The sequence below is a fragment of the Schistocerca cancellata genome, chromosome 12, assembly GCF_023864275.1.
Source record: "Schistocerca cancellata isolate TAMUIC-IGC-003103 chromosome 12, iqSchCanc2.1, whole genome shotgun sequence".
Classification (NCBI taxonomy): Eukaryota; Metazoa; Arthropoda; class Insecta; order Orthoptera; family Acrididae; genus Schistocerca; species Schistocerca cancellata.
This window is the reverse complement of record NC_064637.1, coordinates 158,071,927-158,094,608: the sequence shown is the minus strand read 5'-3', so window position 1 is coordinate 158,094,608 and position 22,682 is coordinate 158,071,927. Positions and strand designations below refer to the sequence as shown.

At 46.6% G+C, this 22,682-nt stretch overlaps 1 protein-coding gene across 1 annotated transcript in view; it reads left to right on the top strand.

Annotated features, from left to right (window-relative positions):
* The window catches only part of LOC126109662 (aminopeptidase N-like), a 202,144-nt gene that overhangs the window by 153,416 nt on the left and 26,046 nt on the right, over positions 1–22,682 (top strand). The window contains exons 12-14 of the mRNA XM_049914708.1: positions 4,320–4,594; positions 8,958–9,145; positions 19,333–19,503. Coding sequence (XP_049770665.1) covers positions 4,320–4,594; positions 8,958–9,145; positions 19,333–19,503 — 634 coding nt within the window. The remainder of the gene's footprint in view (positions 1–4,319; positions 4,595–8,957; positions 9,146–19,332; positions 19,504–22,682) is intronic.

The window sequence follows — 22,682 nt, the reverse complement described above, 5'->3', positions numbered from 1 at the left end:
AGAACGCAGCATGTCATTCTCAATGGAGAGAAGTCTTCCGAAGTAAGACTGATTTCAGGTGTGCCGCAGGGGAGTGTCGTAGGATCGTTGCTATTCACAATATACATAAATGACCTTGTCGCTGACATCGGAAGTTCACTGAGGCTTTTTGCGGATGCTGCTGTGGTATATCGAGAGGTTGTAGCAATGGAAAATTGTACTGAAATGCAGGAGGATCTGCAGCGAATTGATGTTTGGTGCAGGGAATGGTAATTCAATCTCAATGTAGACAAGTGTAATGTGCTGCGAATACATAGAAAGAAAGATCCCATATCGTTTAGCTACAATATAGCAGTTCAGCAACTGGAAGCAGTTAATTCCATAAATTATCTGGGAGTACGCATTAGCAGTGATTTAAAATCGAATGATCACACACAGTTGATCGTCAGTAAAGCAGATGCCAGACTCAGATTCATTGGAAGAATCCTAAGGAAATGCAATCCGAAAACAAAGGAAGTAGGTTACAGTACACTTGCTCGCCCACTGCTTGAATACTGCTCAGCAGTGTGGGATCCGTACCAGATAGGGTTGATAGAAGAGATAGAGAAGATCCAACGGAGAGCAGCGCGCTTCGTTACAGGATCATCTTCCAGTGGAAGACTCTGCAGGAGAGACGCTCAGTAGTTCGGTACGGGCTTTTGTTGAAGTTTCGAGAATATACCTTCACCGAGGAGTCAAGTAGTATATTGCTCCCTCCTACGTATACCTCGCGAAGAGACCATGAGCATAAAATCAGAGAGATTAGAGCCCACACAGAGGCATACCGACAATCCTTCTTTCCACGAACAATACGAGACTGGAACAGAAGGGAGAACCGACAGAGGTACTCAAGGTACCCTCCGCCACACACCGTCAGGTGGCTTGCGGAGTATGGATGTAGATGTAGACGTAGATACTTCTGAGATCACGTGAAGAGCCTGGGTTACCAGACTATGAACCTGGTTGCTAAGGTGTGCAAGCAGTACGCCAAAGACCTACAATTGTTGATTGTCTGCTAAAGTCGATGATGCATCGCTTCACACACTGCCTTGATCATGGTGGTCGAAACTGTGAACAATACCTCTGATCGACAGTCATGAAAGAAATACAGGAAGTGGAAAATGAAGATCTCAGTGTTGTTGCTTTTTCTGATGGCATTTGGGGAGAGACGGAAATCGAGCCTCATAAGAGACTGGATTACTGGAATAAAAATTTAAACAATTCACGTTGACTGTAAGAGCAAGACAGTGCGAATGAAGATGAGTAGGAAATACACATCTTTTTATATCACAACGGAAGGAGGGAAGGTTGAAGGTGTGAATAGCGTTATATCAAGTGATGGAAACGCCAAATTAGAAGTTTTGAACAGAATAGCAAAAGGATCCCACTTCTTCCTCCATGTTCGAAATCTACATTTGGGATAAGGGAATCCCCCATAAAAGCTAAGAAAACTGTGTATAGAACCTTTCTCTTGCCTTTCGAAGAAATATCATCCACGCAGTTCCGAAAACAGCAAGACCCGACAAGTGCGAGAATAATCGCACGGTCAGCTTAACAACTCAGGCATCCAGGTTGCTGACAAGAATAACGTAGAGAAGAATGGAAAAGATATTTAGGACCCGTTAGGTGACGACCAGATTAATATTAAGACAGCAAAGAAGCAGGCCGGATGCGATTGTTAATGGGAAGAGGACTGAAGAAATATAAAGGCACGTTCATCGGAGTAGTTGACCTAGAAAGAGCGTTCGACAATCTCAAATGATCCGAGTTGTTCGAAATTCTGAGAAAAAAAAGAAGTAAGCTACAGTGAAAGACAGTTAATATACAAGATGTAGAAGTACCAAGAAAAGACAACAACACTGAAAGACCAAGAACAAAGTGCTCAAAAACGGGTGAAAGACAGGGATGCTATGTCCAATCTATACATAGAAGTCTCAATGACGGAAATAACAGATTGGTTCAAGAGTGGGATTAAAATTCAGGGTGAAAGGAGAGGAATGGTAAGACTTTCTGATGACTTTGCTACTCGTATGCTCAATGAAGGTGAACAGGAATTGCAGGATCTGTTGAAAGAAACGAACAGTCTGAGTGCAGAATATAGATTGAGATTAAACCACAAAAAGAGAAAGGTAATCAATTGGAGTCAGAAACTTTAAATAACTGACGATGACGAAGTAGGCGAGGAATTATGCTGTCTTGGAAGCAAAATAACCAATGACGGATGAAGCCAGGAGAACAGAAAAAGCAGATTATCATTGACAAAAAAGGCATTTCTGGCCAAGAGAAGTTTACTGGTTACATAGGCCTCAGTTTGAAGAATAAATGTATGTTTGGAGCACAGTATAGAATGTTAGTGAGTCGTGAACTGTGGAAAAGCCGGAACAGATTTTTCCTTTGCTATCAGTAAGGCCGGTAATGAAAGGTAGGAATGCTCTCGATTTCACAGGCACTTGTACATCACTATGATTTTTGCGCTGCGGTCTTAACGCTCTTTTTACCTCAGTGGCCGAATAACAATTCTTGAGCAATGCACTGGTGAGAAATAATTCCGCGTGAAGCATTTCTGGTTCTCAAATGTTCCTTACCTATCCTCCAAAGTTTTTATGATGCCTGGGTTTTGTCGTGGTTAGAATCCTGGCGCAGGTATCGGTATACACTACTGGCCATTAAAATTGCTACGCCAAGAAGAAATAAAGATGATAAACAGGTATTCACTGGACAAATATAGTATACTACAACTGACATGTGGTTACATTTTCACGCAGCTTGGGTGCATAGATCCTGAACAGAACAGCCACCTCTGGCCGTAATAACGGCTTTGATACACCTGGGCATAGCGTCAAACAGAGCTTGGATGGCGTGTACAGGTACAGCTGCCCATGCAGCTTCAACACGATACCACAGTTCATCAAGAGTAGTGACTGGCATATTGTGACGAGCCAGTTGCTCGCCCACCATTCACCGGACGTTTTAAGTTGGTGAGAGATCTGGAGAATGTGCTGGCCAGTGCAGCGGTCGAGCATTTTCTGTATCCAGAAAGGCCCGTACAGGACATGCAACATGCGGTCGTGCATTATCTTGTTGAAATGTAGGGTTTCGCAGGGATCGAATGAAGGGTAGAGCCACGGGTCGTAACACATCTGAAATGTAACGTCCACTGTTCAAAGTGCCGTCAATACGGACAAGAGGTGACCGAGAAGTGTAACCAATGGCACCCCATACCATCACGCCGGGTGATACGCCACTATGGCGATGACGAATACACGCTTCCAATGTGCGTTCACCGCGATGTCACCAAACACGGATGCGACCATCATGAGGCTGTAAACAGAACCTGGATTCATCCGGAAAAATTACGTTTTGCCATTCGTGCACCGAGGTTCGTCGTCGAGTACACCTCGAAGGCGTTCGTGTCTGTGATGCAGCGTCAAGGATAACCACACCCACGGTCTCCAAGCTAATAGTCTATGCTGCTGCAAACGTAGTCGAACTATTCGTGCAGATGGTTGTTGTCTTGCAAACGTCCCCATCTGTTGACTCAGGGATCGAGACGTGGCTCCACGATCCGTTACAGCCATGCGGATAAGACGTCTGTCATCTCGACTTCTAGAGATACGAGGCCGTTGGGATCCAGCACGGCGTTCCGTATTACCCTCCTGAACCCACCGATTCCATATTCTGCTGACAGTCATTGGATCTCGACCAACGCGAGCAACAGTGTCGCGATACGATAAACCGCAATCGCGACAGGCTACAATACGACCTTTATCAAAGTCGGAAACGTGATGGTACGCATTTATCCTCCTTACACGAGGCATCACAACAACGTTTCACCAGGCAACGCTGGTCAACTACTGTTTGTGTATGAGTAATTGGTCGGAAACTTTCACCTTGTTAGCACGTTGTAGGTGTCGCCACCGGCGCCAACCTTGTGTGAATGCTCTGAAGAGCTAATCATTTGCATATCACAGTATGTTCTTACTGTCGGTTAAATTTCGTGTCTGTAGCACGTCATCTTCGTGGTGTAGCAATTTTAATGGGAGGTAGTGTATGTGCAGAGGTTATTGTGACATTTCCGGCCGAGAAAGTTCATATCTTACAATCAAGCATTACTGATTTTCACTCTGAAAAGAAACAGTAGTGAAAGTGATAAATAGTTACAACTGGCGTGTGCCGTTTGTCATTTGAACGGGTAGAAACCCTACTAACAAGTGGTACTGAGGTAAGTGGTCTCTTTTAGTGAACTTGACAGCTGTTAATAGATGTAGACGTGGACGTGGACTGACTGCTGCGCTGCGCAGGCTTCTACCGCGTCAACTACGACGCGGACAACTGGGCACTGCTGGCGGCGCAGCTGCAGACCGACCACTCGGCCATCGGGGTGGTGAACCGCGCCCAGATCCTGGACGACGCCTTCCAGCTGGCCCGCGCCGGCCTGCTGGACTACAGCGTCGCGCTGGACAACACCGTCTACCTGGTCGCCGAGCAGGAGTACGTGCCGTGGTACAGCGCGCTCACCGCCCTCTCCTACCTGGACTCCAGGCTCCAGCAGTCCGAGGAGCAGCAGCTGCTGCAGGTGAGTGGCTCTGCCCGGCCGCCTTCTGGCACTCAGGCCCCATCTGGCGCTCTCTCAAATTCACTGTAAGTCTGGACGTAGGGACGTCACTCTGAAAGTAAACAATGTCGGACTTTGCAAAAACAGACATAATATGGGATAACAGCAATCAGTGATTTTATAATTGTTACTTAAAATCCACCTTGACTGCAAAAAAATTTTTTATTGTTCATATGACCGGTTTCGGTTCATTCAGAACCATCTTCAGATCTGATATTTCAGTTACAGGATTAACCCGTCCAAATCCAGCAACTTTCACATGTGACGTAGCATGTGAAAGTTGCTGGATTCGGACGGGTTACTCCTGTAACTGAAATATCAGATCTGAAGATGGTTCTGAATGAAACGAAACCGGTCATATGAATAATAAAAAATTTTTTTGCAATCAAGACGGATTTTAAGTAACATTATAATGTCGGACTGTTTGTCTATCGGCCTATCTGTCCTTCCGTCTCTCTTTCTGTATGTCGGTCGGTTGGTCTGTTTGTCGGTTGGTCTGCTTGTCGGTCGCCCGTTCAGAATCCTTTCTCTCAGGAGGGGTAGAGGTATCACGTCGCAAGTCATGTGACATACTGACATCTACAGGTCCTCGGCAGTGTCATAAATGTAAGCTTCTAAGTCAGTGAAACCAAAAGCTGCGGCCATTTATGTCACATATTTTGATACTGGTGTTGAGCCATACAGGTCGATTCCCTATCTGGCTTTCTCTAAAATTCACAACAGTTGTATGAGCGTCATTTGCAAAGTAAACAATGTTTATTTTCTCCAAACATTTTTATTGATGTTGGAATACATACAGAACTATGAGATAAAGTCAAAAATTATGCGCAGCATAGCTATAGTTTTTGTAGCAAAACAAATAGCAAAAAAATGGTTCAAATGGCTCTGAGCACTATGGGACTTAACATCTGAGGTCATCAGTCCCCCAGAACTTAGAACTACTTAAACCTAACTAACCTAAGGACATCACACACATCCACGCCCGAGGCAGGATTAGAACCAGCAGCCGTAGCGGTCGCGCGGTTCCAGACTGAAGCGCCTAGAACCGCTCGGCCACCCTGGTTGGCAACAAATAACACACATATGTTAACATATTTAGCGTTCTGTACCTCAAGTGGTAAAAACTGATCTCTTATAGGATCAATTTGTTGTGCTTCTGACGGTCTTTCAGCCAGCCTCTCTGTCTGCCCGTCTGTCTGTCTCTCTGTCTGTCTGTCGGTCTGTCAGTCTGTCCTTCTGACGGTCTCTCAATCAGCCTGTCTGTCTGTCTGTCTGTCTGTCAGTCAGTCAGTCAGTCTGTCGGTCGGCCTGTCTCTCAGTCGTCTGTCAGTCATTCGGTCTATCTATCTGTTGTTGGCCTATCAGGCGGTCGGTCGGTCGGTCGGTTTTGTCTGTCTGTCTGTCTATCGGTCTATCCATCCATCTGATGTTGCCCTGTCTGGTAGTCAGTCACTTGGGCTGTCCATGTATCTGTTGTCTATATAAGAATATACAGCCTACAGTTGCAGGTTAACTTTATCGTTTACCTGTTATGATATCTGTTGTCTGCCTGTCTGGCGATGTGTCTCGCAGTCGGTCGGTCTGTCAGCCCGTCGGTCGGTCGGTCGGTCGGCCTGTGTGTAAGACTGTCGGTCGGTCGGTCCATCTCTTGGACTGTCATTCTGTCTGTCTGTTTACAACCCTTTTTCTGAGGAACTGGCAGACGTTCCAAGTCGTAATTCATGTCACATGCCAAGATCTACAGGCCCTTGGTATAATAAATGTAAATTTCTAAGTCAATGAGATCAAAAGTGACGGCATTTGTGTCACATACTTTGATTCTCGCAAACTCACTCATCAAAAGAAGTATGTTTGCGTGGCCACTCATCAGAACCTGTAGAGTACTCCCCGTCGACCGAGAATCGCGAAATTTGGCAAGAAGCAACGTTTCACAGCACAAATAAAGTTAAAAATCAGAAAATTGTTAATTTTTAGCACACGAACAAATATTTCTTTTGACATTTCAAACTTGAAATTAAAATAATCAGAAGTACTCCATTCAGACTGCTTATGTGGCAGTGGTAAAATTCAAGCATCAGGAGAAGAACGCCTTTACTGCTCATATGACGCAAAAACTCTACAAACTTATGCACCAACCTAATACTTTCGGCAGGACCGTTACACTCACTGAATACCATGGCTTCTAGAAGTATTTGCACACCTTCGCAATTATCACGATCTTTAAGTGCAGATCTACAACCAGTGAAACAAATATCTCAGCCCAAATACCAGTAGTGGTTCACAGTACAAGTTTGTACCATTCAGTCCTAACCTGAATTCAACAAATGATAGTAGTAAATGCAGAATAATCGTCTGCTGTAATGAAAAGTGTGAAAGAAGCAAATTTTATTTTGCACATCTTAGAGAGATAGTAAAACAATATAAAATATTCAGAAATATTAACATAACTGTTAAAAACTTAATTGTAAAATTGTAATAAACAGTATACAATTAGAGACAGTGTAAGACGTCGTGGTCTCCTGACCTTCATTGCTTACATATTCCGCCCTCACAATCATATTCTGCACATCAAAAAGCTTCATTCGAACCCAATCTCGATAAGATAAAGTCAATGTTGTATGAATCCATGTAAACGATATGCAAATAACAAGTGCGCACCGGGGTTGAAATACTCGAGGCTGGCGTACACACATACATTCCAGACACGACGGTCACAGGAGTCTTTAGTTCGGGAGAGGCACACACCGGGAGGCCGGTCCCTTCAGAGGACAGTAAACCTTGGCCACCCGTGGAGCAGACAGCGTGTGCCCGAGTGAAAGGGGAAATGATCCTATGTTCGGTTTAAAAGCAAATTCCGCTACACTGTGTGGGAGCGTCCAACCTATGCATTCTTTACACATAGCACGCACTTTCAGAGATTTTCACAGGGAGACAGCAAATGCCAAACGCCGATACTACAGATTTCCGGATTGGTCGCCTTAAACGAAACGTCATTCTCCCAGAAGAGCAATGTTGATTGGTAGACGATATTTCTGATGCCTTGAGCTGAAGGAGTAATGGAAGAGACTGAAACATATACCCCTTCACGTCTGGAGTGGAGAGGCGCCGTCCCGGTGTCGCTCTGGGAGCGAGGAACAAGTCTCTCCTCAGTACTTCACTGGGAGAGCACCTTTGTCGAGAGCGAATCGAAGTGCGTCTCTATATATTGAGTCCTTGTGATTAAGCGTTGTTCACTGTGTTGGCCGACACACTGATTGTGCGGTGTGAACGGACAGTGCTATAGTTAGACGCCTGCGAGCGAATTTTTGAGTGGCATCGCAGTGGACTGGTTATCTGACAGGTGTACCACACCAATAGACAAGGGGCGAATAGGAATCCTTGACTTCATCAAGGCGTAGGTAGAGTTTGATTGGTGAAGGTCAATCCAGATAGAACGAGAATTATCTTATTTGCCAGCAGCGAGCGGCGCAGACAGCAGTCATCGCAGCTTATGGTATTGTGCGCTACAGCTATTGCGAGCCCCATATTTCCTCCACAACAGTACAATTCACTGTATTTCACACGCGACACCCTCGACCGTACCTAGCAACATTCTAAAGGATAATTATTCTAGTTGAGTAGGTGCGCCTCTCAGCCATTCTGCCAAGTCAATAACAATCTTAAACTTTGTATAGAAATTTCATTATCAAATCCTATCCTCGAGAGGTAACTTCACATTCCAAAAACAACCAGGATATAAAACTTCCTGGCAGATTAAAACTGTGTGCCCGACCGAGACTCGAACTCGGGACCTTTGCTTTCGCGGGCAAGTGCTCTACCATCTGAGCTACCGAGGCACGACTCACGGCCGGTAGTCACAGCTTTACTTCTGCCAGTATCTCGTCTCCTACCTTCCAAACTTTACAGAAGCTCTTCTGCAAGGTTCGCAGGAGAGCTTCTGTAAAGTTTGGAAGGTAGGAGACGAGATACTGGCAGAGGTAAAGCTGTGAGTACCGGGCGTGAGTCGTGCTTCGGTAGCTCAGATGGTAGAGCACTTGCCCGCGAAAGGCAAAGGTCCCGAGTTCGAGTCTCGGTCGGGCACACAGTTTTAATCTGCCAGGAAGTTTCATATCAGCGCACACTCCGCTGCAGAGTGAAAACCTCATTCAGTAAATTTCCTACTCCTACTGTTCGATCCGGTGGGCCGGCTCGTATGAGAAGCCGTTGCACCAGCGAAACTTACGTAGTCGCGATACAGCAGTAGCGTTACAGTCGCAGAGTGTGCGGCGCCTGCTCAGTGACCTGTGGCCGCGTCTCGCCAGCTCTGCCTCTTTCTCTGCTGCAGACCTACTTGAGGACCATCCTGGCTGACATCTCGGCGCTGCTGGGCTACGTGGAGACGGCCGACGACTCCCACGTGGACCGCATCCACAGGAAGCTGGTGTCCAGGTGGCAGTGCGCCGCCGGCGCGCCGGGCTGCCTGGAATTCTCCAGCCAGGAGCTGGACAGGCTCATCGCGGACGAGAACTACCTGTGAGTAGCCGAGCGCTCCCTTCGTTTCACCAGTAGGAGTCCGCACCTCGTGGTCCAGTGGCTGGCGTTGCCGCCTCTGGACCACGGGGTGCCGGGTTCGGGATTTTCTGTGCACGGGGACTCGGTGTTGTGTTTCATCCTCATCATCATCATTCGTGACAGTGGTTAGGTTGGTTGGTTTGGGGAAGGAGACCAGACAGCGTGGTCATCGGTCTCATCGGATTACGGAAGGATTGGGAAGGAAGTCGGCCGTGCCCTTTCAGAGGAACCATCCCGGCATTTGCCTGGAGTGATTTAGGGAAATCACGGAAAACTTAAATCAGGAAGGCCGGACGCGGGATTGAACCGTCGTCCTTCCGAATGCGAGTCCAGTGTCTAACCACTGCGCCACCCCGCTCGGTGACAGTGGTTACATTAGACTGTGTAAAAAATGGGACTTTGTACGGGCACTGATGACTGCACAGTTGAGCACCCCACAAATCAAACATCAAACATCACGAGTGAAAGCAGGCTGCCATTAAAATACCGGGTGATTAAAAAGTCAGTATAAATTAGAAAACTGAATAAATCACGGAATAATGTAGATAGAGAGGTACAAATTGATACACATGCTTGGAATGACATGGGGTTTTATTAGAACCAAAAAAATACAAAAGTTCAAAAAAATGTCCGAGAGATGGCGCTTCATCTGATCAGAAGTATGCAATAATTAGCATAAGAAATGGCTCTGAGCACTATGGGACTCAACTTCTGAGGTCATTAGACCCCAAGAATTTAGAACTAGTTAAACCTAACTAACCTAAGGACATCATCCACATCCATGCCCAAGGCAGGATTCGAACCTGCGACTGTAGCGGTCTCGCGGTTCCAGACTGCAGCGCCTAGAACCGCACGGCCAATTCGGTGGGCTAATTAGCATAATGGCTCTGACCACTATGGGACTTAACATCTTAGGTCATCAGTCCCCTAGAACTTAGAACTACTTAAACCTAACTAACCTAAGGACATCACACAACACCCAGCCATCACGAGGCAGAGAAAATCCCTGACCCCGCCGGGAATCGAACCCGGGAACTCCCGCGTGGGAAGCGAGAACGCTACCGCACGACCACGAGATGCGGGCAATTAGCATAACAAAGTAAGACAAAGCAAAGATGATGTTCTTTACAGGAAATGCTCAATATGTCCACCATCATTCGTCAACAATAGCTGTAGTCGAGGAATAATGTTGTGAACAGCACTGTAAAGCATGTCCGGAGTTATGGTGAGGCATTGGCGTCGGATGTTGTCTTTCAGCATCCTTAGAGATGTCGGTCGGTCACGATACACTTGCGACTTCAGGTAACCCGAAAGCCAATAATCGCACGGACTGAGGTCTGGGGACCTGGGAGGCCAAGCATCACGAAAGTGGCGGCTGAGCACACGATCATCACCAAACGACGCGCGCAAGAGATCTTTCATGTGTCTAGCAATATGGGGTGCAGCGCCGTCCTGATACACATCGTACGTTCCAGCAGGTGTTTATCAGCCAGGCTGGGGATGATGCGATTCTGTAACATATCGGCGTACCTCTCACCCGTCACGGTAGCAGTTACAAAACCAGAAATAACGCATTTCCTCGAAGAAAAATGGCCCGATAACGGTAATGTCGTAAATCAAACGCATACCGTGACTTTCTCGTCCTGCAATGGAGTTTCCACGACAGTTCTAGTATTTTCGGTAGCCCAGATTCTGCAGCTGTGGGCGTTGACAGACCCCCGGAGCGTGAAATGAGCTTCGTCGGTCCACAACACGTTACTCAACCAATCGTTATCTTCCGCCATCTTTTGAAACGCCCACACCGCAAATGTCCTCCGCTTCACTAAATCGCCATGATGCCGATGGATTTTTTACGGATAACATCGGAGAGTACGCCTAAGTGCCAACCAAACAGTAGTGTACGGAATGCCGGTGCGACGTGCGACTGCACGAGAGCTGACTTCTCCGTGCATACACGAACCCGCTACAGGCACCATTCCTTCCTGAACTGTCTCAGCAGCATTACGCCTTGTGCTCGGTCGGCCACTACGGGGTCTATCGTCTAAACAACCCGTGGCTTCGAACTTCGAAATCATTCTCGCCACAGCTGCATTTCTCAACGGATCTTTACCCGTTCGAATCTCCTTCCTATGGCGATAGGATCGTAGCGCTGAACTAGCACATTCCCCATTCTCATAATACAGCTTCACTAAAAGCGCCTTTTCAGGTAACGTCAACATGCTTCGACTGCTGGCGCATCTGATTCTCTCTCTCATTACAGCTCCTTTTATACACGATTGTCATGCGCAGTCACTGACGTTTTACTGTACAGCGCCATCAGTCGGACATTTTGTGACCGTTTTTTTTTTGTTCTAATAAAACCCCATGTCATTCAAAGCACGTGTGACAATTTTTACCTCTCTATCTACATTATGCCGTGGTTTATTAAGTTTTGAAATTTATACTGACTTTTTGATCACCCGGTACATTGAGGTGAGAAAAAGCATGGGATAGCGATAGTCACGTACACAGATGGTGATAGTATCGAACATTGGCAGAACTGTCGTTTGTACTAATGAGAATCGTGTTAAACGGTTTCCGAAGTGATTATGGCCGCACTACGGCAATTAGCATATCTTGGAGGCGGAGTAGCGATTGCAGCTAGACGCGTGGGATGTTCTGTGCTGTCACCGCCAGACACCACACTTGCTAGGTGGTAGCCTTTAAATCGGCCGCGGTCCGCTAGTATACGTCGGACCCGCGTGTCGCCATTGCCAGTGATTGCAGACCGAGCGCCGCCACACGGCAGGTCTAGAGAGACTTCCTAGCTCTCGCCCCAGTTGTACAACCGACTTCGCAAGCGATGGTTCACTGTCTACATACGCTCTCATTTGCCGAGACGACAGTTTAGCATAGTCTTCAGCTACGTCATTTGCTACGACCTAGCAAGGCGCCATTACCAGTTATTATTGATACTGAATCATCTACAGTCAAGAGCGACGCTCATCATTAATGGATTAAAGTTAAGTATTCCACCAGCTACGTCCGTTTTTCTAAAGTCTAATTTCCTTGTCCTGTTCCAGACCTCACGCCAACCTGCGTGAGCTAAAACGCGTGCCTTTTCGGCTTCCTCTAGTACCCGGTGTTGGCTCTCCTGCCAACCCACAACATGTTCCATTTCAGAAACTGTTAGGGAATTAAATATTCCGAGATCCACTGTGTCAAGAGTGCACCGAGAATATCAAATTTTGGGCACTACCTTTCACCACGTGTCTAACGGCCTTCACTTAACGACCGAGAGCAGCGGCGTTTTCGTAGAGGTGTCAGTGCTAACAGACAAGCAACACTGTAATGAAGCAACCGCGGAAATCGCCGTGAAATGCAAGACGGAGGTATTCGTTAAGGCAGTGTGGTGAAATTTCGCGTTAATGGGCTACGGCATTACAGTATCTCTCCTTCAGCACCTCTCTTTGGCTCGACACCGTATCGGTTGGACCCTAGACGACTGGAAAACCGTCGGCTGGTCAAATGAGCCCCGACTGCAGTTGGTAAGAGCTGATGATGGTAGGGTTCGAGTGTTGCGATGATCCCACGAAGCCACGGACCCAAGTTTTAAACAAGCTACTTTGCAAGAGGGTGGGGCTCCATAATGGTGTGGGCTGTGTTTGCATCATATGGAACCGATGGTTGACTGGAAATGGCTACATTCGGCTACTTACTAGCCATTCATTGACTTAATTTCCCAAACAACAATGGAATGTTTGTAGGTCACAACATGGCATGTCACATGTTGTTCGCGATTGGTTTGGAGAACGTTCTGGACAGTTCTGCCGAACGATTTAGCCACCGACATCGCCCGACATGAGTTCCATCGAACACTTCTGTCCCATAATCCAGAGGTCATTACGTGGACAAACCCCTGCACTGACAACACTTTCGCAAACATGGACGGCTGTGGAGGCAGTACTTGTGGAGGGGTTCTCCCAACTACTTGTTGAGTCCATGCCACGTCCAGTTGCCGGTCGGAGTGGCCGAGCGGTTCTAGGCGCTTCAGTCTGGAACCGCGCGACCGCTACGGTTGCAGGTTCGAATCCTGCCTCGGGCATCGATGTTTGTGATGTCCTTAGGTTAGTTAGGTTTAAGTAGTTCTAAGTTCTAGGGGACTGATGACCTCAGATATTAAGTCCCATAGTGCTCAGAGCCATTTGAACCATTTTTTGAACCACGTCCAGTTGCTGCATTACGCAGGGGGAAAGGATGCCCTCACTAACAGGTATCCCATGACTTTTGTTACCTCGGTGGACATCTCTTCCACATTCTTCATCTGTGTGGCCATGTTGTCCGTACTTACTTCATAATCATTCAAGATATTTCGCTACCTTCTATGCAACTACAAGAAAACGCCTCTTTTTGTCACCAAAGATGTTCCGTTTTATTGAAATAAAAATTATCAGTGATCTATAGTGATAGATACTTACAAACTGTTCGTTAAAAGGTTTCACGTATAGTATTCCGTTCCTTGTTTTGTCTCGGATCAGGAAACGCAGTCTGCTTACACGATTTTTTCAGTTGTTCCTTGATTTGATAGTGTTGATCCTGGCCTAATCCCGTGTTGCTTTGCTCAACTATCCATGAAACGCACCAGAATATATCACCACTACTGTCTGTGTGTATCTCCCCGCTGCACATGCCTAGTGTGTTTCGTGTAGTGTTAGCAATTTTACCGCTACTCTAAAATGGTTGAAATGGCTCTGAGCACTATGGGACTTAACATCTATGGTCATCAGTCCCCTAGAACTTAGAACTACTTAAACCTAACTAACCTAAGGACAGCACACAACACCCAGTCATCACGAGGCATAGAAAATCCCAGACCCCGCCGGGAATCGAACCCGGGAACCAGGGCGCGGGAAGCGAGAACGCTACTGCACGACCACGAGCTGCGGACTTACCGCTACTCTTCCATCGATCTAGCCGGCCGCGGTAGCCGTGCGGTTCTGGCGCTGCAGTTCGGAACCGCGGGACTGCTACGGTCGCAGGTTCGAATCCTGCCTCGGGCATGGGTGTGTGTGCTGTCCTTAGGTTAGTTAGGTTTAAGTAGTTCTAAGTTCTAGGGGACTTATGACCTAAGATGTTGAGTCCCATAGTGCTCAGAGCCATTTGAACCATTTTTTCCATCGATCTAGAAATGTACTTCTTCTCTGTTATTCGTTATAGAGTAATTTAATTATGTTACTGTGCATTTATTTAATGTGCAGGGCAAGGAAAATCAAGGTGCAGCGAGGGAGCTGAAGGTTAAAATGGTGTAAGGGTGGCAGGGAGGAGGGGTGCAGCGGGGGGGTGAGCTGGGGGTGAGGGTGGGAGGAGAGATCACTGAACACTGAATGCCAACTGGTGGAATAGAGAGAGTGTTCAAGGACAGAGTAACATAATTAAATGACGCAAAACACATACGACTAATAACGGGGAAAGATTACATTTCCAGATCGAAGAAAAACTTCGCGATAAAGTTGGTAACACTACACAAGACACATGAGACATATGTAGCGAGGAAGATACGAACAGAAGGAGTGGTGCGTTTCGCATGGAGAAATGCACAGTTCTGCAAAGTAATATGGGATTAGGTCAGAATCAACAGCACCAAAAGAAGGAAAAAGTCAAAAATGTGCAAAGCACATGGAGTTTCCTGATGTCAGGGAACACAAGGCGTGAAATACTGTATGTGAAATGAACTTTTTTTTATTGAATTGTTTTTCGATCTAGAAAGGGGACCAGTTCGTAAATATCTTTTATTACGCAGCACTGATGATGTTTAATTTCGATAAAACGAAACGCATTTTGGTGACAAAAACACGCATTTCCTTGTAGACGAAGAGACGTCATAGGGCCAGCTTTACATCGCGTCTTCCTATATTTCTCTGGAATCCAAACTGATCTTCCCCAAGGTTGTTTTCTACCAGTTTTTCCATTCTTCTGTATAGAGTTTGTGTTATGACTTATTAAACTGATAGTTCGATAATTTTCACATATGTCAGCGCTGCTTTCTTTGGAATTGGAATGATTAAATTCGTCTTGAAGCCTGAAGGTATTTCATAGATCTTGCGCACCAGATGGGAGAGTTTTGACAGGGCATACAGAGGTATGTAAACAGGCAGAATACGGCGCTGCGGCAGGCAACGCCTATATAAGACAACAAGTGTCTGGCACAGCTGTTAGAGCGGTCACTGCTGGTACAGTGGCAGAACATTTAAGTGAGTCTCAATGTTGTGTTATAGTCGGCGCAAGAGCGATGAAATACAGCATCTCCGAGGTAGCGATGAAATGGGGATTTTTCCCGTACGACCATTCCACGAGCGTACTGTGAATATCAGGAATCCGCTAAAACATCAAATCTCCGACATCGCTGCGGCCGGGAAAAGATCCTTCAAGAACGGGACCAATGACGACTGAAGAGAATCGTTCAAGGTGACAGAAGTGCAACCCTTCCGCAAATTGCTGCAGATTTCAGTACTGGACCACCAACAAGTGCCAGACTGCAAACCATTCAACGAAACATCGTCGATATGGGCTTTCGTAACCGAAGGCCCACTCGTGTACCCTTGATGACTGCACGACACAAAGCTTTACGCCTAGCCTTGGTCAATTCAAAACCGACACTGGAATGTTGATGACTGGAAACATGTTGCCTGGTCGGACGAGTCTCGTTTCAAATTTTTTCCACCGGATGGACGTGTACTGGTATGGAGACAACCTGATGAATCCATGGATCCTGAATGACTGCAGGGGACTGTTCAAGCTAATGGAGGCTTCGTAATGGTGTGGGACGTGTGCAGTTGGAGTGATATGGAACCCCCGATACGTCTAGATACGACTCTGACAGGTGACACGTACGTAATCATCCTGTCTGATCACCTGCATCCACTCATTTTGCATTCCGACGGACTTGGGCAATTTCAGCAGGACATCGCGACACCCCACAGGTCCAGAATTGCTACAGAGTGGCTCCAGGAGCACTCTTCCGAACTTAAACACTTCCGCTAGTCACCAAACTCCCCAGACGTCAGTATTATTGAGCATATCTGGGATGTTTTGCAACTTGCTGTTCAGAAGAGATCTCCACGCCCTCACGGATTCATGGACAGCCGTGCAGGATTCATGGTATCAGTTCCCTCCAGCACTAGTTCAGACATTAGTCGAGTCCATAGCACGTCGTGTTGCACTTCTGTGTGCTCGCGGGGGCTATACACGATGTCCATAAATCCATAAGAGTACGAGGGGGTGGAGATCCCTTCTGAGCAGCATCCCAGATATGCTCAATAATGTTCGTGCCTCGGAGTTTGGTGGCCAGAGGAAGTGTTTAAACTGAGAAGGGTGTTTCTGGAGCCAGTCTATAGCAATTCAGGGCATGTCGGGTTTCTTGTTGTCCTGTTGGAATTGCCCAAGTCTGTCGAAAGCACAATGGACACGAATGGATGCAGGTGATCAGACAGGATGCTTACGTACATCTATCAGAGTCGTATCTAGACGTATCAGGGGTCCAATATCACTCCAACTACACACGCCCCACACCACTACAGAGCCTCCACTAGCTGGAACAGCCCCCTGCTGATATGCAGGGTCCATGGATTCCATGAGGTTGTTTCCATACCCGTACACGAGACTCGTTCGACCAGGCAACATGTTTCCAGTCATCGACAGTCCGCTGTCGGTGTTGACGGGCCCAGGTGAGGCGCAAAACTTTGTGTCGTGCAGTCATCAAGGGTACACGAGTAGACCTTTGGCTCTGAAAGCCCATACCAATGATGTTTCGTTGAATGGTTCGGATGCTGACACTTGTTGATGGCCCAGCATTGAAATCTGCAGAAATTTGGGCATGTGTTGCAGTTCTGTCTCCTTGAACGATTCTCTTCAGTCGTCACTGGCCCGTTCTTGTATGATCTTTTCCCAGTTGCAGCGACGTCAGACGTTTGATGTTTCACCGGATTCCTAATATTCACCATACACTCCTAGAATGGTCGTACGGGAAAATCTCCACCACATCACTACCTGAGAGATGCTGTGTCCCATCTTTCGTGCGCAGACTGTAGCAGCACATTCAACTTCACTTAAATGTCGAGAACCTGCCATTGTGACAGCAGTAACCGACACGATAACTGCGCCAACAACTTGTTTATATAGGCGTTTCCGACAGCACCTCCATATTCTGCCTGTTTACGTACCTCCGTATTTGAATTTGCGTGCCTATACCAGTTTCTTTGGCACTCCAGTGTATATTAAGAACAATAATGGACCCAAGACTGAACCCTGTGGTAACCATTCTTGATACCTTCAAAGTTAGTGGGCTCCGCTGATTTTTGCAGATTCTCTGTACTGTTAATTTCAATCATCTACATCTACATCTACATCCATACTCCGCAAGCCACCTGACGGTATGTGGCGGAGGGTACCTTCAGTACCTCTATCGGTTCTCCCTTCTATTCCAGTCTTGTATTGTTCGTGGAAAGAAGGATTGTCGGTATGTCTCTGTGTGGGGTCTAATCTCTCTGATTTTATCCTCATGGTCTCTTCGCGAGATATATGTAGGAGGGAGCAATATACTGCTTGACTCTTCGGTGAAGGTATGTTCTCGAAACTTTGACAAAAGCCCGTACCGAGCTACTGAGCGTCTCTCCTGCAGAGTCTTCCACTGGAGTTTATCTATCATCTCCGTAACGCTTTCGCGATTACTGAATGATCCTGTAACGAAGCGCGCTGCTCTCCGTTGGATCTTCTCTATGTCTTGTATCAACCCTATCTGGTACGGATCCCACACTGCTGAGCAGTATTCAAGCAGTGGGCGAACAAGCGTACTGTAACCTACTTCCTTTGCTTTCGGATTGCATTTCCTTTGGAATCTTCCAATGAATCTCAGTCTGGCATCTGCTTTACCGACAATCAACATTATATGAACATTCCATTTTAAATCACTCCTAATGCGTACTCCCAGATAATTTATGGTATTAACTGCTTCCAGTTGCTGACCTGCTATTTTGTAGCTAAATGATAAAGGATCTATCTTTCTGTGTATTCGCAGCACATTACACTTGTCTACATTGAGATTCAGTTGCCATTCCCTGCACCATGCGTCAATTCGCTGCAGATCCTCCTGCATTTCAGTACAATTTTCCATTGTTACAACCTCTCGATACACCACAGCATCATCTGCAAAAAGCCTCAGTGAACTTCCGATGTCATCCACCAGGTCATTTATGTATATTGTGAATAGCAACGGTCCTATGACACTCCCCTGCGGCACACCTGACATTACTCTTACTTCGGAAGACTTCTCTCCATTGAGAATAACATGCTGCGTCCTGTTATCTAGGAACTCCTCAATCCAATCACACAATTGGTCTGATAGTCCATATGCTCTTACTTTGTTTATTAAACGACTGTGGGGAACTGTATCGAACGCCTTGCGGAAGTCAAGAAACACGGCATCTACCTGTGAACCCGTGTCTATGGCCCTCTGAGTCTCGTGGACGAATAGCGCGAGCTGGGTTTCACATGACCGTCTTTTTCGAAACCCATGCTGATTCGTACAGAGTAGATTTCTAGTCTACAGAAAAGTCATTATACTCGAACACAATACGTGTTCCAAAATTCTACAACTGATCGACGTTAGAGATATAGGTCTATAGTTCTGCACATCTGTTCGACGTCCCTTCTTGAAAACGGGGATGACCTGTGCCCTTTTCCAATCCTTTGGAACGCTACGCTCTTCTAAAGACCTACGGTACACCGCTGCAAGAAGGGGGGCAAGTTCCTTCGCGTACTCTGTGTAAAATTGAACTGGTATCCCATCAGGTCCAGAGGCCTTTCCTCTTTTGAGCGATTTTAATTGTTTCTCTATCCCTCTGTCGTCTATTTCGATATCTACCATTTTGTCATCTGTGCGACTATCTAGAGAAGGAACGACAGTGCAATCATTTGCATTGTTCCAGATAAATGTGAATGAAATCATTTGTGCTCTGTCCCACTCATACCACAATACTGAAGCTTATCTAGAAGAAAAGTAAACTCGGAGACGCCTTCTGGAATGCCGCAGGTTATTTGAGTGAGGTCACGGAAGTGTACTTGAAGTGTCGGTGTTTAATACGCTGTGCACGCCTCTTGTGTTTCCCCGGCAGGGTGGGTCCGGACATGAAGAGCGTGGTGTACTGCTACGGCCTGCAGCAGGCGGAGGGCCGGGAGGCGTGGGACGCGCTGTGGGCGCGCTACTCCACCACGGAGGCGGCCACCGAGCAGTCCACCATCCTGGCGGCGCTCGGCTGCACCACCGACGCCCAGCTGCTGGACGAGTGAGTACACGCGGCTGGTCGCCAACACTACCGTGGGCTGTTCTGCTGCAGCTGTCTCTGGTAAAAACTCCGAGTGTGCGAGTAAAGTGGCAACATGAAAATGCACAAAATAATATGTCCCTTCCTACGAGGCTGAGTCAAATGAAAATCTTAAATAGTTTTTTTTTTTAATATTATTTATTGTGCATTTGTGGTACAAAGCTTTATCACCCTCCAACATAATCTCCCCCACCCTCAATGCAAGTCCTCCAGCATATAAAAAGTGCATAAATACCTTAAGAAAAAAATTCTTTTCGCCCAACCACTAATGCACCACGTGGCGTACCTCTTCATCAGAACGGAACTTCTTTCCTCCCAACGCGTCTTTGAGTGGTCCAAACACATGGAAATCACTTGGGGCAAAGTCTGGTGAGTGTGGTGGATCAGGAAGGCACTCAAAATGCAGGTCTCTGATTGTTCCAACTGTTGTATGGGCAGTGTGGGGCCTAGCATTGTCATGTTGCAAAAGGACACCTGCTGACAGCAATCCACGTCGCTTTGATTTGATTTCAGTCCGCAGATAATCTGCGTATGATACACTGGTGAAAGTGGTCCCTCTAGACATGCAATGCACCAAAGTGACGCCTTTTTCGTCCCAAGAGAAAGTCAGCATAACCTTCCCTGCTGATGGTTCTGTTTGACACTTCTTTGGTTTTGGTGATGAGGAATGGCCCCATTCCTTGTTCGCTCTCTTCGTTTCCGGTTGCTGGAAGTGAAACCAGGTTTCGTCCCCAGTAACGAGTCTTCCAAGGAAGCAGTCACCTTCTGGTTCAAAGCGCCGAAGAAGTTCTTCACAAGCATCAACACGTCGTTCTCTCATTTCAGGAGTCAGCTGCCGTGGCACCCATCTTGCAGACACTTTGTGAAACTGGAGCACATCGTGCACAATGTGGTGTGCTGACACATGACTAATCTGTAACCATGCTACAGTGTCATTCAGTGTCTCTCGGCGGTTTTCCTTCCCTATGGCTTCAACTGCCGCAATGTTCTGTGGAGTCACATCTCGTTGTGCCTGACCTGGACGAGGAGCATCTTCCACTGAATTCACAACATTTGCGAACTTCCTACTCCATTCGTAGACTTGCTGCTGTGACAAACATGTATCACCGTACTGAACTTTCATTCGTCGATGAATTTCAATAGGTTTCACACCTTCACTACGCAAAAACCGAATAACAGAACGTTGTTCATCCCTGGTGCAAGTCGCAAGGGGGGCGGCCGTCTTTATACTGATACTGCCACGGTATGTGTGAATCTGCACTATGCTGCCACCTACAGGCCATTATGCACGCTGTTTGTAGCACGCTTACCAACTTACAGGATAACGGCGCGAAATTTCGATTTGTTGTTACAAATTTAAAGGTTTCATTTGACTCACCCTCGTATTGTCAGCCAACGGCCTCGCCACGGTGATAACGCCGGTTCCCGTCAGATCACCGAAGTTAAGCTCTGTCGGGCTGGGCTGGCACTTGGCGAGCTGTTGGCAGGCAAGATGCACTCAGGCCCTTGTGAGGCAAACTCAGGAGCTACTTGACTGAGAAGCAGCGGCTCCGGCCTCGTAAACTGACATCCGGGAGAGCTGTGTGCTGATCACGTCCCCATCTGTATCCACATCCAGTGACGCCTACGGGCTTAGGATGACACGGCGGCCGGTCGGTGCCGTTCGACCTTCATGGCCTTTTCGGAGGGAGTTTAGTTTAGTTTTCTATCTGTGAATATACTGTTGTCAAGTAAACTGACTTCATCTCGAGAATGAGATAGCGTGGGTACTGTTTACTTCATGCAATGGTTAAATTGGGAGCTAAGAATGTTTCAAATCACTTTAGTGATAGTGTTTGCTACAAACAAAATTACTATCGTCGTTTTTCCCTTTTTCTGCTGGTCATTCATTGCTTCAAAATTCATGGAGTTATGTTCCGTCTTTGCAATTAAATGAAAAGCAGTTTGTTTTTTGCCATATGTGTTTCGCTTGTTTTATTTATGAAGAATCTTCAGTGGCCTGTAAAGCATGTTGTGTATATATATATATATATATATATATATATATATATATATATATATATATATATATATATATATATTATTTCGTAAACCACATCAAATACTGACGAACCGATTCCACGGACCGAACGTGAGGAGAGGGGCTAGTGTAATTGGTTAATACAAACCATACAAAAATGCACGGAAGTATGTTTTTTAACACAAACCTACGTTTTTTAAAATAGAACCACGTTAATTTTGTTAGCACATCTGAACATATACACAAATACGTAATCAGTGCCGTTTGTTGCATTGTAAAATGTTAATTACATCCGGAGATATTGTAACCTAAAGTTGACGCTTGAAACCCCCGACGTTCAGTTGCGTGTTGTAACAAACACGGGCCACGGTCGGCGAGCAGCATCTGCAGGGACATGTTTACGATGACGACCGTGTTTACGAGTATGGCTGTAGTGCACTGTTGTGGTTTGGTCTAACTGTCGCAGTGTCCGCATGTAGCGCTTGCTGCTATTTTTATTCTGCATTCGCCTCCGCACGCAGACCAACTGTAGTACACGGTGTTACCAGACGTCTGTGATAGTGTAGTGTTGTAGGAACTGTGACCATGGTGTATTCGAACTCTGAAAAGGCGGAGATGATACTCATCTATGGCGAGTGTCGACGAAATGCAGCTGAAGCCTGCAGGGTGTATGCAGAACGGTACCCGGACAGAGAGCATCCAACGTGCCGCACATTGCAAAACATCTACCGCCAACTCTATGCAACAGGTATGGTCGTAGCACGCAAACGGGTCCGTAACAGGCCCGTCACAGGAGAAGCGGGTGCAGTTGGTGTGTTAGCTGCTGTTGCCATGAACCCACACATGAGTACAAGGGACACTGCGAGAGCCGGTGGACTGAGTCAAAGTAGTGTCATGCGCATACTGCATCGTCACCACTTTCACCCGTTTCATGTGTCTCTACATCAGCAATTACATGGTGATGACTTTAATCATCGAGTGCAATTCTGTCAATGGGCATTAACAGAAAATGCGTTGCAGTTCTACCTGTTTACCCATGAAGCAGGTTTCACAAACCAAGGGGCAGTGAATCTACGGAACATGCATTACTGGTCCGTGGACAATCCTCGCTGGCTCAGAC